At 46.9% G+C, this 17,411-nt stretch overlaps 1 protein-coding gene across 4 annotated transcripts in view; it reads left to right on the top strand.

The window, feature by feature from the left end:
* YTHDC1 (YTH domain containing 1) overlaps positions 1-17,411 on the top strand; it is a 1,387,762-nt gene that overhangs the window by 704,477 nt on the left and 665,874 nt on the right. For all 4 annotated transcript variants that reach the window (XM_044064303.1, XM_044064301.1, XM_044064302.1 and 1 more), the window contains exons 6-7: positions 5,013-5,121; positions 5,195-5,312. In XM_044064303.1, coding sequence (XP_043920238.1) covers positions 5,013-5,121; positions 5,195-5,312 — 227 coding nt within the window. The remainder of the gene's footprint in view (positions 1-5,012; positions 5,122-5,194; positions 5,313-17,411) is intronic.

The following is a 17,411-nucleotide window of genomic DNA, read 5'->3' as shown; positions in this document are numbered from 1 at the left end:
CCCAACGTTTTCTAGTGGCAACGCACATTCCAGGAAAGACCAACGTGATAGCGGACAGGCTGAGCAGAGCTATTCTGATGCCTTACGAGTGGTCCCTGAACAACCGAGTGGCGGTTCAAATTTTCAACAGCTGGGGGTCAGCCTTGCTGCGATCTCTTCGCCAGCCCTCTCAGTGCCAAATGCAGCAAGTACTTCACACTGATCCCCCCACAGGGGGAGTCCCCCATGGAAGCTCTAGTCCACAATTGGCCCTCCGGTCTGATCTATGCTTTCCCTCCGTTTCCAAGAGTGATTCAGAAAGCCAAATCCTTGGGAAGCAAGATGATTCTAATTGCTCCACACTGGCCTCGACAAGTATGGTTCACCTTTCTTCAGCAGTACACAGTGGACGGCCCTTGGACCCTGGACCCAGTGCCAGACCTACTGATTCATATGTCAGGACAGCTCCATCCGTCCCTGCAAACCCTCAGGTTGACAGCCTGGCTGCTCCACTTCCATCACTAGTTAGAACGACATTCCCTTTCACCTGAGGTGGTACACATCTTATCTTCGTCTCATAAGTCTTCCACCAGAAGGATTTATTCCAGCAATTGGAAGAGATTCTCCATTTGGGCTCAGACCCAATGTTTGGACCCCTTCACAGCCCCAATTCCGTCTGTCTTAGATTTTTTAGCCATGCTTTTTCGACAGGGCTCCCCGCCTGCTACCATTAAGGTGTAGCTGGCTGCAATTTCCAATTTTCATACATCTTACGAGCCTTCTCTTATGGGCCATAAACTTTTTAAGGCCTTCTTGAAAGGCGCCTGGCTACTTCGCTCTCCGTTTTCAGAACCTGTCATGCCATGGGATCTAAACCTTGTGTTACAAGCCATCACTTCACTGCCCTTTGAACCGGCTGCCACCTGTGAATTAAAATTTCTATCTTGGAAGATGGCTTTCCTAATAGCCATTATATCGGCTAGAAGAGTATCAGAGATTCAAGGCCCCAGGGCCAGTGGAAACTATGGCCCAAACTGCAGAATCCTATATAAATGCATTCTACGGACATCTCCAGGAATGCATGGATTATGCTATCCCAAACAAAACCAAGACCGAATCGTCCAAAGGCAGGCATCCAGTCTGGTGGACCCCAGCCATAAATAACTGTACAACAGAAGGAGGAAGCTACTACATGATAGAGCAAAATCCCTAATAGGGAAGGCAGCTCTGATCAGTGCTAGCAAAAAATTACGATCTCTCATAAAATCCTCCAAGGCCAGCTTCGGGCGAAAAATTGCACAGGACACTAAAGACAATCGTAAGGCTTTTTTCAGTTATGTTAGGAACCTGGAATGCAACTCCCAGACTTGTTCTGAGTTGATTCTAAATGACAAAAAATACACTGAACCCACAGACATCGCCAATATCCTGGCAGACAGGTTCAGTGCAAACTTCACCCCCCCCAAAAGAGCAAGTATCTATCCCGGCAGAGGGCTGCCTCCCAAACATCTCTGATGCTCAGGTGAAGGCTGCCCTCTCCAAAGCAAAAAACACTGCTTCCATGGGACCAGATGGCGTCCCGGGTTGCATCCTACATGAACTCCAAGAAGAACTAACCCCTCAAATAAAACAGCTGTACAATCTCACCCTCACTACAGGATATGTGCCCACAGAATGGTGTACAGCAACAGTGGTCCCACTCCACAAAGGTGGAGCCTCTACGGGCCGTGGAGCCTCTACGGACCCTGGAAATTATCGCCCCATAAGCCTGACTAGCCTAGTCTGCAAGGCTATGGAGAGGATCATCATGGAGCTCATAAACAAAGACATTGGGGACCTACAGACACTAGATCCTACCCAATTCGGCTTCGTCAAGGGCAGATCCTACCTTTTGAACCTGGTCGACTTCTTTGAAACAGTCACCAAAGCCATAGATGAAGGGAAGGTAGTCCACACAGCCTATCTGGACCTAGCAAAGGCATTTGACACAATACCCCATTCGGGCATCATAGATAAGCTATCCAGCTTAAATATAAACCCCTATGTCACAAGATGGGTCGCAAACTGGCTTAAAGACAGAACCCACAGAGTGAGAGTTGCTGGAGCCATGTCAGACTCGAAACCGGTCACAATTGGCGTCCCACAAGGTTCTGTCCTGGGACCGCTCTTGTTCGGTGTATACTTTTCAGAGGTACAGGCCAACGTGGGAGGACTATGGCTCACCAAGTTCGCAGATGACTGCAAACTGGGCATCATAATCGACTCTCCAGCTGACACAAACATCTTTCATAAAGGTCTCACAGAGATGGATAACTGGTGCCAGAGCCATGGTCTAAAGCTAAATGCCAAAAAGTGTATAGTCATACCCTTTGGCAAAAACAATGTGCCCACAAATTACCATGTAGGCGGTAACCCATTAAGTACAGAGAAAGTAATTAGGGATCTGGGGACCCAAGTTGATAGCAATCTCTCCTTTGACAACCACATTGCCAAAGTGGTTAGAAAGACCTTCTACATAGCCCACCTCATCATGAAAGGATTCACATCTAGATCAAGAGAGGTAATCGTGCCCCTTTATTCATCCCTCATCAGGCCTATCATAGAATATAATGCCCCTTTTGGGATGTACCTTACCCGACACCTGCAGCAATTAGAAAGACCCCAAAAGTACCTCACCAAGAGGATCAAGGGACTCGCAGATGCCATATGCTGCTCGGTTAAAAAAAAGTCCATCTCTACTCAGTTGCATACTGCCTACTTCGAGGCAATCTATGCCTGACATATAAAGCTATGTCCAATCCAGAATTAATGGACATGCTCCACCTCAGTAAATCTAAATCCCTTAGAGCCACACGCTCGAGGGACTTGAACCTCAGCACAGAAATAAATAGAACTTGCTGGAGGGACAGATTCATAACCCAGAGGCTCCCTTCGCTCTGGAATAGAATTCCAATTCATGTTAGGCAGAGCACCTCACTGAATCTCTTCAAGAAGAATCTTGATGAGTGGATGGGGGATCGTAGGTTTGTCCCGGGGATTACTTCCGTGTCACTATTAGACAGAGGCACAGTAAACTAAACCTTAAAAAAGGCACAGTATACTCAAATCAAGGGGTGGCGTAAGCCAAACAAAATCGGGCTAGGCTTGTAATTGCCCTAGGGCAGATAGCCTAGTATGAACCTATGAACCTAAGCTTTGTCCATTAAACCTCCGTATTTGACCTTTCATAAGGACAGAGTTTCCCTGAGACTTATCCCGTCCTTCCTTCCTAAGGTGTCATCCACCGTTAATCTTCATTAATCTATTGAGTTACCAGTGTTCTTTCCAAACTTTTCCAATAAAGCAGAGTTTAGATTTCACCAGTTGGATGTGCACAGACAACTAAGATTCTACTTACACAGGACTAAGCATATTAGGAAGTCTGATCAACTGTTTGTGTCCTTCTCAGAAAACAGAACAGGTTGTCCTGTTGCCAAGAGCACACTTTCTAAATGGATCAAAGATTGTATTTCCTTTATATATTCGTCAGCAGGCAGAAATTTACCTTTTCCCATCAAAGCTCACTCTACCAGGGCAGTTTCTACATCAGTAGCTTATCATGCCAGGCTTTCTTTGGATGATATGTGTGCTGCAGCCACCTGGGCCTCTCCGCACACCTTTATTACTCATTACAAGTTGGACGTGGCTTCTAGGGGCCGGGCTTCCTTTGGTTCCACGGTTCTCGGGAGCATTTTTCCTATGAGCCGCCCAGGATAGAGGTGCTGGGGACACTGTCCCATGAGTAAAGAATGTAGGCGAGATAGGACCACATAACATATGTACTCACCATAACGATCGATGTATGTGGTCCCTCTCGCCTCACATTCTTACGTACCCTCCCACCTGCCCCCTTCCTGTAGGATTTGGAGGAAAATTGGCTGTGAGAACCCTTCAATGTCAGTTGTTTTTTTCTTTCCTTCTGGCTGGAGCTCCTTCCAGTGGTGGTTGTGTGTGGGGGGTGTGACTGGAATGGCTGCAAACTAGATCTGGGGCTAGGGCGAGGTGCATTTTGGGATACCGGGTTAGCCCAGCCAATTAGAGACTTTGTGCTAGAGAAATAGTTGGCCGAGTCGGAGCCGATTCTCTGCTCCGAACCCATGAGTAAAGAATGTGAGGCGAGATGGGCCACATACATCGATCGTTATGGTGAGTACATAACTACCTGTTTTTTGGGTTTAGGTGTCTTTGGAAGTCATAACTCCTGCTAAAAGTAGGCATATGCTTCAGACAGACTTGTTAAGACCACCCCAATAAGAATATCATCAAAAGAGCTAAAATGTGGTGCAGGCTGCTGTTCCGTTTTTTCCCACTGCCAGTTACATGGCTGGGATAGAGACTCGTCTGTGGAGGGGGCTTCCAAAGCTGTGCTAGTCATGTTGGTCTTTTGACACCCCTCCTGCATCTCATTCTCTTTCAGTATGATTAAAATTGCACCAGTGAACCCAGTATTTAACTCATTCCCTCCTGTAGAGCTCTTTTGAGTGTGTACCTTTAACTCCTAGTGGGCGTGGCTTCAACATTTAAAAATTGAAGTTATCACCTTACATTTTTAACAAATACCCATTGACAGAGGTCATATATCAATACAATTGTGTTTGCTATCATGTATACTTCAAGATAAAATTTTCTGATACCTTGTATGTAACATGGTTTTGGAATTATTAATGCAAATATAAACAGGCAATATTTGATGCCTAGAGGAGCAGTAGGGTGTAACTGCAGAAACGCCTGGAGACGTCACTCGGCCACACTCACTGCTGTGCTAAGTTATTAGATAGGCTTACTTAATGGTAAGTACCTCTTTAGACCGCTTTGTTTTACCAGCTGTCTCATTTGTGACATGCTGAGGTGCATCTTTAGTTATGCAATTCAGGAATGCATAGTCACTGCCATTTCATTACAATTGTAAATTCTACATGCATGTCAGCAGTGCTTTACATTTAAGATACGATTTCACTTTGTTGCAGACAGTAATATTTTAGTTTTAATTCTAGGGTGTGTGGTCTACGCTGCCAGTAAATGAAAAGAAGCTGAATGCTGCATTCAGAGCAGCTAGAAGTGTCATCTTAATATTTTCAGTAAGAGAAAGTGGAAAATTTCAAGGTAAGCTATGGTCAGTGGGTGATTGATGTATTGACAAGTGACATGGTTTGTAACTGTGTTCATTGTTCTGTAGGGTTTGCACGACTTGCATCTGAATCACACCATGGAGGATCACCAATACACTGGGTACTTCCTGCTGGTATGAATGCAAAAATGTTGGGAGGTGTCTTTAAAATCGATTGGATTTGTAGGTAAGTGCCTTCCTCACTCCCTTCTCCCCTGCTTGTTTGTGACCAGCTTTGTGTGCTTTTGTACTGACTAAGCTGAAAATTAAAAGAAGACTGTTAATATTCAGAAATAGTAGTTTTTGTGTTTATTGTAATAAAATATTCGAGTTTAAGTCCAGGTTGCAAGCATGCTTTTGCTGTACATTTGACCTCAGGATAGCTTCTTACGGGTTCTGTCCCTTTACCTGCCAGCTGCAGTTTCAGCTTCAATTTATTCATTCAGTTTACTAACAGGCATTAACTAGATAGGTGAGTGGTTGAAGGACCATTGTCAGTCACACATACAGCCGTAGCGCAACAACAGCATAGATGGCAGTGATTAAATGAGTTATACAGCATTGAACTTCCATCCATCCTCGACCCTTTTCCCATTTTGCACATGAGGGCGGGGTGTTACTTCAGCAATGACAATCATCTCAAGCCAAGGTTTACACTACTTGGTGGCTAGCCCTGCCTCGATAGTTCATTGTACCACTCACTCGCACACATTCGCACCTATGGCCAATTTAGTGTGTCTAATCCACCTACTGCATGTCTTTGGAATGTGGGAGGGAACCGGAGCACCCGCAGGAAACCCACGTGACTGCGTGGAGGACATGCAGACTCCACACAGAAGGCAAACATAAAAACATTTACAGTTTTGATACAACAAAAGGCAGTGAGGCCTTACTAGTACACACAGTTCAGAAAAGACATTAGATACAGGAATTATAGGAAGAAAGAGTGATTACTATTTTATTTACTAATAATGAGTAGAAAATTAATGTCAGCAATTTCATATTATTGAGTTCAGAATTTGTGCAAATTACACCAGGAAAAAGGCAGGTAGGAAAAATGTATCTTGCATTGCTGAAACCTAAACCCATGCATTTTGACTAGAAGTTGAGCTCCATTATGCTCAGGGATCCATTTTGTTCTTTGGGTAGTTACACAGGGAAGCTGTCTTGGCAGAATGTAAGTATTGTGCAGGTTTGTTTTCTGCAACTTGTGGTATGGTTAGATTATGCTGGGAATGCATATTTCAGCCTAGGAATATTGACTCTTTTGGTAATTGAGTTGTATGGTTCACTGGGTATGTGGTAGATTTTCTGTGACAGTTTGCTGGCCAAGTGCTTTGCAGTCTATTCTGTATGTGGAATAAAGTTTAAGATCGGATGTTGCCCATTTCATTATGCCTCACTACTGGGTTTACGGATCTGACCTTGCATCCATCTCAGCCATTTCTCCTGACTTACTATCCAAGACTCAATCTCCTCCCTCTCAAAACTGTCACCCAGTGGATAGCCAACTGGCTCAGACAGGACCCAAGAAATTAGAATTGGGGAGTCCACCTCTACAAAGAGGCCAGCCACAAGTAGAGTCCCTCAGGTGTCAGTCCTTGGACCCGCTCCTTTTTGGCATTTACTTCTCAGAAGTCAAGGCCAATGTCAAGTGGTCTCTGGCTGACATGATTTGCAAATTAGGAGTGGTCATTGAATCTCACACTGACAAAAATTTTCTGCAGGAGGGAATGACACAGGCAAACAACTGGTGTCAGAGCCATGGACTAAAACTAATTGTCAAGAAATGCAGAATATTGTCCTTTGGGAAGTTATCCATCCCTGGTAACTATCATATTGACAACATACCCCTTAAAGTTGACCCAGTAGTCAGGGACTTAGGGACACGTATAGATAGTAATCTAGGCTTTGACCATCACATGTCTACAGTGGTGAGGAAATCATTCTATGCTGCGCAACTTATAAACAAAGGTATGACAGTTAAGTCCAAGGAAGTCATTGTTCCACTGTATTTGGCATTCATCGTACCTGTCATTGAGTCCAATGCCCCTTTGGTATGTACCTAACCAGGCATATCTAACAATTGGAATGCCCACAGAGGTTCCTCACTAAAAGAATAGAGGGCATAAGTAAAATGTCCTATGCAGACCGCCTCAAGGCCCTACCTTGTATTCTGTCTCCTACAGGCTTTTGAGGAGATATCTTTGCCTTGCATACAGGACATTGTCAGATCCCACTCTGATGGACCTCCTGCATATCCACAAAACAAACAGCACCAGAGTTACCCATTCTAAAGACTTAAACCTTGCCTGTGATATAAATAGGAGCTACTAGAGAGATAGGTTTGTGTCCCAGAGACTACCCCTTCTATGGTACAGGCTCCCCATCCATGTGAAGCAGAGTTCCTCCAAAACCCAATTCGAGTACAACTTGGACAATTGGATGGGAAGTAGGAAATTCATTCCTGGTTTGGCACCTATATCTGTAATGGACACAGGTAACCTGGAAACTGGATGTTCTTCTTGTTTCACTGTTGCAGTCATCACATTTGGGTTATCTGCTTGCAGTAGCCCTCAGTCGGCCTGATTATAAAAGTCTTGGGCCCTGCATCGTTTGCTGTCTCGTCTTCCGTGACGTCAGGTAGTCAGGGGTATAAAGCATGCAGCCGACACCATTACATCAGTCTTTCTTGCTCTGCGGTGCCCGAAGCAGAAGCAGTTCGCAAGTGCCGGTCGGCCGACTCCTGAAATTTTCATTTTCGACTTTCAGAACCGAAGTCTTCAACTATAGCGAAGTACCCCATTGGGGAAACATTTTCTTGCTCTAAACCGATGTCAGTGAAAGTCAATAATTGTATTTCTTGTGGAAAACAAATACCTCAAAGATTTTCATTTGTACTGTATTCCTTGCCTATCCCTGACCACGACGTACCTCGCTGTCAGTTTTGTGCTTTATTTAAGCAACAAAACTATTTGTCGTCGGTATATTTATGCGTCTAAATATTTTGGTACTCTATTCAATTATCCAGATATGTCTTCAGTAAGCCATCCGACTACCGACTTTCCAAAAAAAATGCAAAGATAAAGACAGAGACAGGCTGCCTAGGTCCAAAGCTGCAGACAACGCTTCTCCTAAGCCAGTCGCCAGTTCGCCGGTACTCAGGTGCTTTCGCAGCCCCTGATACCCACTACAGCCACTACTGAGACCCGTTTGGAGTCGTATGCCTCGAGATGCTTCAACTGTGGAACCTGCGGATGTCTCTACCTTGGATGGGTCTGGAGCCGCTGTGCAGGCACCAGCTTCTGAGGGTGTATTCAGGCCTACTGACTTGCATATTAAACTGACGCCATCTTCTTCTTCAAGGCCTAAAACTCAAACCATGCCTAGAAAACTGACGCCCAGACCGCATGGTCAGGCCTCTATGCCTAAAAAACAAATGATAAGAATGGCTGAAGACCTTATTACTTTAATCAGGGGAAGCCAACCTTCCCCCTCTAAGAGACCTAGGACTGAATTTGCTTGTGATACTTCTGACCAGCATTCTGAAATCTCTTGATGTTATGTGGTCCTATCTCGCCTACATTCTTTACTCATGGGTTCGGAGCCGAGAATCGGCTCAGACTCTGCCAACTATTTTCTAGCACAAAGTCTCTAATTGGCTGGGCTAACCCGGTATCCCAAGATGCACCTCGTCCTAGCCCCAGATCTCGTTTGTCGCTCGTAGAGTTAGGACGTGGTCTCGCTTGGCTGTGGCTAAGTACCCTTTCTATACTTTTCATAAGTATTTAGCAGTCTGTTTCTAGTAAAAAGCTATTTTAATAGCTAGTTTTCTTTGTGAGTGTACTGTGTGAGCGAGTTGTGATGTCCTTCAAGAATGCAACTGGAGCAAAAAGAGCATAAACCCTCTGGGTTTAAGAAATGCTCTAAATGTGGCTACAAGATGTCCATCAGAGATGGGCATTCTATCTGTGTTTATTGTCTTGGTGCTATTCACCTGCAAGAGTCCTGCAGTTTTTGCCATGCTTTTAGCCCCAGGGTACTGCAGGAAAGAAAAACTAAGTTGATTTTGAAGGGCCTGGTTAAACCTTCTTTTGAGGAGTCCTTAGACTCTTCTTCTAGTACTAAGACTTCCAAGGCCAAGAAAAGATCTCCGGCTCCATCTGTCTCTTCAGAGCCCCCAGAGAAAGTTTCGAAAGTGGATACTGCCTCCTCGGCTCCATTGTCCTCGGGGCCACAGGAGGTATCCGTTGTACTGGAGTCGACCTCGGCTCCGATATTATTGGAACCTATTTGGAGCAGGTCACCAGTGTTAAGCCTGAGTCTCCGGGTAGGAGATCCTGTTAGCAAAATTGTTCTCGGCTCCGGCCCAGATGGCTCTGGAGCCAGTCTCTGTTCTTGTACTGATGATTCCTCCTCCGAGCACCCCTGTGTCGTCGGAGCCTGAGTGCTCCGTGCCGAGTGATGTTCTCGTGTCTGCTCTGATACTCCTTGCGAGTTTATCGGAGCCGACGTCCGCTCCAACCATGTCGTTTCCGTCCTCTGATTTCTGTACTCGAGTTTCCTCAGTCAGACCCAAGGGGGATATCTCGGGACTCTTGTCGGTTTAGAGTCTCCCTCTCGGTGTTTCGGCTCGGGGAACCCTGACTTCGGTTGTGGTCTTGGAGACGGGTCGGTCCTCGGATTCGGGGGGATCTGCCTTCGAGGCCAAGAGGAGCGCACTGGCCAGATCGTCAGTCACATCACTTGGATCGGTCACTCCTTCCCCCTACACCCCGGCTAGAGCCTCTGACTCCCCTCTCTCTGTGGATGGCGGAGCCTGAAGGTCTGAGGATACCCCTATGAGCGGTCCCCAACTTTCTGAGGGCCCCTCAGAGTCGGTGCCTGAGGAGCCCCCCTAGAAAGAAGTTGTGCAAGAGGAAGCACATAGACTCCCAGGATGAGTCCCCTCACTTCTGATACCGACCTCGAGGAGTCTGAGGGGTCCTGTAAGTCGTCCTCTGATGTCTCTTTCTCTGACATCTTGGAGATTTTGAGGCAGAGAGGTGACTGGCCTTCCAAGACCCCCACTGAGGAGGAGTCGGTATTCCTCAAGGCCTTCGGAGCTCAACCCTCCGCCTCCTGGGTGTCTCCACCCTTCGATGAACTTCTGGATTTGATTTGTCGAAGGGTGTGGGAGACCCCTGATTCAGTGGAACCAGTGCCCAGACGTCCAAATAAGTTTTTTTTCTGCTCCCCCGGGGAAAGAGTTCCTGACCAAAGGGGTTTCCGTGGATGCCTTGGTGGTGGCGGCAGCCACTCAACAGGAAGTTGCAGAGGCTTCTTCTTCCATCCATCCTCCTAACAAGGAGTCCAGGAGTATGGACCGGTACGGGAAGCGTACCCTGTCTTCAGTGACCTTTACAGTGCGGTCGATGAATTATCTTTGTCATTTTAATCGGCTCCAGAGAAATCTCCTGTAGGAGCTAGGAGACACTCTGATGGGTAACATACCTGAGGCGGTAGCGCAGACTGTTAACGCCCAGTTGTCTACCCTTGGTTCCATTGTCAACTCATCTATGAGGCTCATATCCTATGCAGCCGAAGGGGCGAGTGGGGCAGCTAGCTTAGGTGTGGCTCTCAGAAGGCAAGCCTGGCTGCACCTGTGTCATTTTGCGGAGGCCTTTAAGTCTTCCTTCACTGACGCCCCCTTTGATGGGTCCTCACTCTTCGGGACCAAAGTGAAAGACACCCTCACCAGATGCGAACAGGAAGGGAAGACCCTATCTACCGTAGGGGCCAGTTTCTCTCTTCCTTCTAGGCCTTACCCCAAGGCTCAGAGAGGAGGGAAAATGTGGTTCAAGAAGTCACAGAGGTCTTTCCCTGCCGCTCAAGGTGAGCCCCCCTCCAGAGGTAGAGGAGGGGGAAATTATTCTGGAAGACGCCGTCCTAGAGGCAGAGGAGGCCCCCGCAACTTGGGAGACTGCGATTCCTTTCTCGGGTCTTCCTTTCAGCGTTCCTGAGGCGTTGCCCGACTGTGCTGTTGCGGAGCCAGTCGGGGGCCAAATTTTGTTGCATCCGGAAACCTGGGAAAGTATCACCCAGGATCGTTGGGTGCTTTGAATAGTTACCGGAAGTTACATCATCCCCTTTTTATCAACACCCCCTCCAGTCAAAAGAATCCCGGACGTTCGACCCAGTCATCGGGATCAGGCAGCCCTAGAAGTTTCAAAGTTGCTAGAAAAAGGAGTCATCCAACCAGTCCCCTCAGACCATATCGGATCAGGAACTTACTCAAGACTCTTTTTGGTGCCGAAAAGAACAGGGGACCTTAGGCCCATTCTGAATCTCAGCCGATTGAATCACTGCGTTCTAAAGTCCAAGTTCCAAATGGTCACTCTTCAGTCCATTTTTCCCTTGCTGGAAAAAGGAGTTTGGATGTGCTCCATCAATCTCAAGGATGCCTACTACCACATCAAGATGGACAAGGCATCCAGGACTCCTTTACGCTTCCGGCTGGGAGCCAGTCACTTCCAGTTTCGTTTCCTGCCCTTTGGTCTCACCACAGCCCCCAGGGTGTTTACCAAGTGTTTGGCAGTGGTGACGGCTCACCTGAGACATCGGGGATTCCAGGTATTTCCATGTCTGGACGACTGGCTTCTCACCGCCCCCACCAGGCATCTCCTTATTCAAGCCAGGAGGCTACCATTACACTTGGTCACCAACTAGGAATTACCTTGAACTGGGAAAAGTCTGCCTTGCTGCCCTCACAGTGTGTTGTTTTTATAGGCGCCGAGCTAGACTCTATTCAAATGCGGGCCTTTCTGCCACAAGAGAGAGTAAGAGTGCTGCAGTCTCAGATTCACTCATTGTTGCCCCTCAAGAGAGTTCAGGCCAGGTTAGTTCTCCATCTCCTGGTGCTGGTGCCTCTAGCCAGGTTACACATGCGGATCCTACAGTGGCTCCTTTCGGCCCAATGGTCCTTTCAGAAACTTCCTCTTTCCCACTTGATACTTCTCACGGAACGGTGCAAACAAGACCTCCGCTGGTGGCTATGCTCCCCCAATCTCGACAAAGGGAGGAGCTTGATTCCTATATTGCCAGTAGTCACGGTGACCACGGACGCCTCCCAGATGGGGTGGGGGGCATTATCTTGGCAGGACGGTCCAAGGCACGTGGCAAGATCACGAGGTACACCTGCACATCAATGTTCTAGAGATGAGAACGGTGTTACTAGCGTTGCGGGCACTCCAAAGCTCTCTTCCTCGGGGAACGATTGCAATTCATTCAGACAACATGTCCGTGGTGTGGTACCCGAACAAGCAGGGGGGAACCAAGTCTTATCCCCTCTGCAGAGAGGCCATGTGAGTGTGGCATTGGGCAATGTCTTCCCAATGGTTTTTAGTGGCAACGACATTCCGGGAAAGACCAACGTGATAGCGGACAGGCTGAGCAGAGCTATTCTGATGCCTTACGAGTGGTCCCTGAACGACCGAGTGGCGGTTCAAATTTTCAGCAGGTGGGGTCAGCCTTGCTGCTATCTCTTCGCCAGCCCTCTCAATGCCAAATGCAGCAAGTACTTCACACTGATCCCCCCACAGGGGCAGTCAACCAGGGACGCTCTAGTCCACGATTGGCCCCCTGGTCTGATCTTTGCTTTCGCTCTGTTTCCTCTGTTACCAAGAGTGATTCAGAAAGCCATATCCTTGGGAAGCAGGATGATTCTAATTGCTCCACACTGGCCTCGACAAGTATGGTTCCCCTTTATTCAGCAGTACACAGTGGACGGCCCTTGGACTCTGGACCCAGTGCCAGACCTACTGATTCATATGTCAGGACAGCTCCACCCCTCCCTGCAAACCCTCAGGTTGACAGCCTGGCTGCTCCACTTCCATCAATAGTTAGACGACATTCCTTTTCACCTGAGGTGGTACACATCTTGTCTTCATCTCATAAGTCTTCCACCAGAAGGATTTATTCCGGCAATTGGAAGAGATTCTCCATTTGGGCTCAGGCCCAAGGTTTGGACCCCTTCACAGCTCCAATTCCGTCGGTCTTAGACATTTTAGCCATGCTTTTCCGACGGGGCTCCATGCCTGCTACCATTAAGGTGCAGCTGGCTGCAATTTCCAACTTTCATACTTTTTACGAGCCTTTTGTTATGGGCCTTAAACTTTGTAAGGCCTTCTTGAAAGGCGCCTGGTTACTTCGCCCTCCGGTTTCAGAACCTGTTATGCCATGGGATCTAAACTTTGTGTTACAAGCCATCACTTCACCGCCCTTTGAACCGGCTGCCACCTGTGAATTAAAATTTCTTTCTTGGAAGACTGCTTTCCTGATGGCCATCGGCCAGAAGAGTATCAGAGATTCAAGCCTTGTCCATTAAGCCTCCGTATTTGACCTTCCATAAGGACAGAGTTTCCCTGAGACTTAACCCATCCTTCCTTCCGAAGGTGTCATCCACCGTTAATCTGCATCAGTCTATCGAGTTACCAGTGTTCTTTCCGAACTTTTCCAGTAAAGCAGAGTTTAGGTTTCACCAGTTGGATGTGCACAGACAACTAAGATTCTACTTACACAGGACTAGGCATATTAGGAAGTCTGATCAACTGTTTGTGTCCTCTGAAAACAGAACAGGTTGTCCTATTTCCAAGAGCACAATTTCTAAATGGATCAAAGATTGTATTTCCTTTATCTATTCGTCAGCAGGCAGAAATTTACCTTTTCCCGTTGAAGCTCATTCTACCAGGGCAGTGTCTACATCAGTAGCATGCCATGCTAGGCTTTCATTGGATGACATTTGTGCTGCGGCCACTTGGGCTTCTCTGCACACCTTTTTTACTCATTACAAGTTGGACGTGGCTTCTAGTGGCCGGGCTTCCTTTGGTTCCACGGTTCTCAGGAGTATTTTCCTATGAGCCACCCAGGATAGAGGTACTGGGGGCGCTGTCCCGTGAGTAAAGAACGTAGGCAAGATAGGACCACATAACATCAGGTAGTTATGTACTCGCCATAACGATCGATGTATGTGGTCCATCTCGCCTCACATTCTTACGTACCCTCCCACCTGCCCCCTTCCTATAGGATTTGGAGGAAAATTGGTTCTGAGAACCCTTCAAAGTCAGTTGTTTTTTCCTTCCTTTCAGGCTGGAGCTCCCTCCAGTGGCAGTTGTGTGTGTGGGGTGTGAGTCTGATGGCTGCAAACTAGATCTGGGGCTAGGGCGAGGTGCATCTTGTGATACCGGGTTAGCCCAGCCAATTAGAGACTTTGTGCTAGAAAATAGTTGGCAGAGTCTGAGCCGATTCTCGGCTCCGAACCCATGAGTAAAGAATGTGAGGTGAGATGGACCACATACATCGATCGTTATGGTGAGTACATAACTACCTGTTTTCCTCTGATGACCAAGATTTACCCTTATCTACCTTTGAGGATTCTGACGCAGAGGACTGTATTCCCTCTGCTTCCCTCATAGAGGATTTCTCTTTTGGTGAAACCATGCATACTCTTAGGGAGCATTTTCATTGGGAAAGCCAGGATTACTCTGATTCTTAAGAGGGTTAGGGATTTCTTACTCCTGCCCCAACACATGCCTTTAGCTATCCCTCCTGTACTAGACATTGTTAATGATGCCTTTTCGGAATCTAGCTTGGCCCCTGACTCTTTATCTCCTACTCCCAGAAAACCTGATAGATATTACAGGGTTCCTGACTCTCAAGTTCCTTTTTAAAAATCCTACTGCGGAACCTGAGACCACTTCACAGGGACCCAAGGGCATTAAGGCTACTACTGCCAAAAATCCTACCCCCTCTGATAGAGACTCCAGGGTGCTGATAGATGGGGTAAGAAGGTATACACTTCTGCAACCTTGGCTATTAGGACCCTGCCATATGTTAAAGTATCAGCAGCATATTATTGGATTGCCTAAACAGAAAATGATGTTGATTCCTGACTGTGCTGAAAATAAGGATTTACAGGATTTAATGCATTCTGCTTAACAGGTTGGAAAACATACTTTGGAATGTGGTTTTGATTCACTAGAGGCATCTTGCATGGCTGCTGTCACTGGGTCTGTACTTAGAAGGCATGCTTGGCTTAAGGAGCAATTCTTGCCAGATCATGTTAAAGCTAAATTGCTGGATGCTCCCTTAAATCAGGACCGCCTCTTTGGCAACAAAGCAGAAGTAGTTCGTAAAAGATGGAGGAAAAAGCTAAATCTATGCAAACTGTTAAAGATTTCCTACAAGTACAGCCTCTAAGATTTAGTAGGCATTGACCCTCTAAGAATTGGTCCTTTCCTGCCTCTTCCAGGCCTTCTCAGTCCAAACCCAGACCAGCAGAACACCCAGGCTTCAGTCTCTGGGTACACATAGGACTAAGCAGTGGAGGGCTCCCACTTCCAAATCAGGGAGTAGTAAGACTCCCCCCATGGTAGACTGTCTCAGTGACTTAACTTTAAAACTTCCAAGCACTTCTCAACTGACTGCTCCTTTAGGGGGAAAGATTTCTCTGTAGGCAAAAAACTGGGAACTCATTATCCAGGACAAATGGGTTTTAAATATAGTTTCCCAAGGATACAGACTTCACTTCCACACGTTACCAACCCCAAACGGTTGGCCAGATCTACCCCCAAATCAGTGGGCAGAGGCTCACAATCAAGTACTCTCTCTCTTAAGCATAAAAGCTATTCACACTGTACCAGAAGAGGGAAAGGGACAAGGTTTCTACTCAAGAATTTTCCTGGTACCCAGAAAAGACGACTCATGGCGTCCTATCCTGGACCTTTCTATCTTAAACACCTTTTTTCTGATTCCAAAATTCAAGATGATAACTCTTTACCAGTTGCTTCCATTGCTAGGCAAAAATGCCTGGTTGTCAACACTGGATTTAAAGGAAGCCTACCTACATATCCCAATCAGGGGTTCTTGCAGAAGATTCCTACGCTTCAAAGCAGGCTACATGCACTATCAGTTCTCTCCACTGCCCTTTGGCTTATCTCCTGTGCCTAGGGTATTCACAAAGTGCCTAGCTCCAGTCATTACATTTTGCAGGCCAAGAAATATTCAAATATACCCATACCTGGACAATTGTCTAATTCAGGCAGAAAGCCAGGACATACTTTTGAATCATCTGGCATTTGTACAAAAGGTGCTAACTTGTCTGGAGTACACCATAAACGAAAAGAAATCACATCTGCTACCCTATTAACAAATTTTATTCCTGGGAGCAAGCTTGAACACAACTTCCCAGATGTTCATCGTGTTACACTGCTGCAGTCATCACACTTGGGTTATCCTGCCATCAAGCGGTCCCGCAGTCGGCCAGAGTTCCAAAGTCTTGGTCCGGCGTCGGTTGCTGTTGCTTCTTCCCTGACGTCAGTGCGCCAGGGATATACAAGATGCATCCAATGCCATTTTCTTCAGTCTTTCTTGCCGCGCGGTGCCCAAAGTAGAAGCAGTTCGCAAGTGCCGGTCGGCCGACTCCTGAGATTTTCGAAGTCGAATTTCAGATCCGAAGTCTTCAATAAAGCTAAGTACCCCATTGGGGAAACTTTTTTTCTTGCCTTAGACCGATGTCAGAAAAAGTTAATAATTGTATTTCTTGTGGAAAGCAAATACCTCGTAAGGACTTCCACTCTTACTGTATTCCATGCCTAGGCCCTGATCACGACGTCACTAGTTGTCGGTTTTGTGCTAGATTTAACAAATGTACTATAAAAAGACGATGTCCTTCAAGGATGCATCTGCAGTCCTTACAAATGGGTTGTCCTGTCGTCAGGCAGCCCTTCGGTCGGCCGGATTCCAAAGTCTGGGTCTGGTCTCGGCTGGTGTCGCACTTCACCCGACGTCATAGCTGCAGTTCTTCGGGTATAAAGGCATCAGCCGACGCCATTTTCCCCAGTCTTTCTTGCCGCGTGGCGCCCGAAGCAGAAGCTGTTCGCAAGTGCCGGTCAGTCAGAACCAGAGATTACTACTACAAGTACCGAAGACTTCTAAAAAGCTAAGTACCCCGTTGGGGACTCTTTCTTGCCTCAGCCGATGTCAGAAAAAATGAATAACTGTTTAACTTGTGGGAAACAAATACCTCATAAAGATTTCCACTCTTACTGCTTACCTTGCTTAGGCCCAGACCACGACGTAGCAGCTTGTCTAGCCTGTGCTTCTTTCAACCGACGGACACTTAGACGTCGGTCGGAATTTGCTGAAGAGTTTTTCGGCTCCGATTTCGCTTACATTATGCCGTCGGATACTCCGACTATGCAAATTTCTAAAAAACGCAAGGAAAAGGACCGACACTCGCGGTCTGCGG

Source organism: Protopterus annectens, chromosome 2.part2 (genome assembly GCF_019279795.1).
Source record: "Protopterus annectens isolate FY-2018-M chromosome 2.part2, PAN1.0, whole genome shotgun sequence".
Classification (NCBI taxonomy): Eukaryota; Metazoa; Chordata; order Ceratodontiformes; family Protopteridae; genus Protopterus; species Protopterus annectens.
The sequence above is the reverse complement of the archived record's forward strand: the minus strand, read 5'-3'. Positions and strand labels throughout refer to the sequence as shown.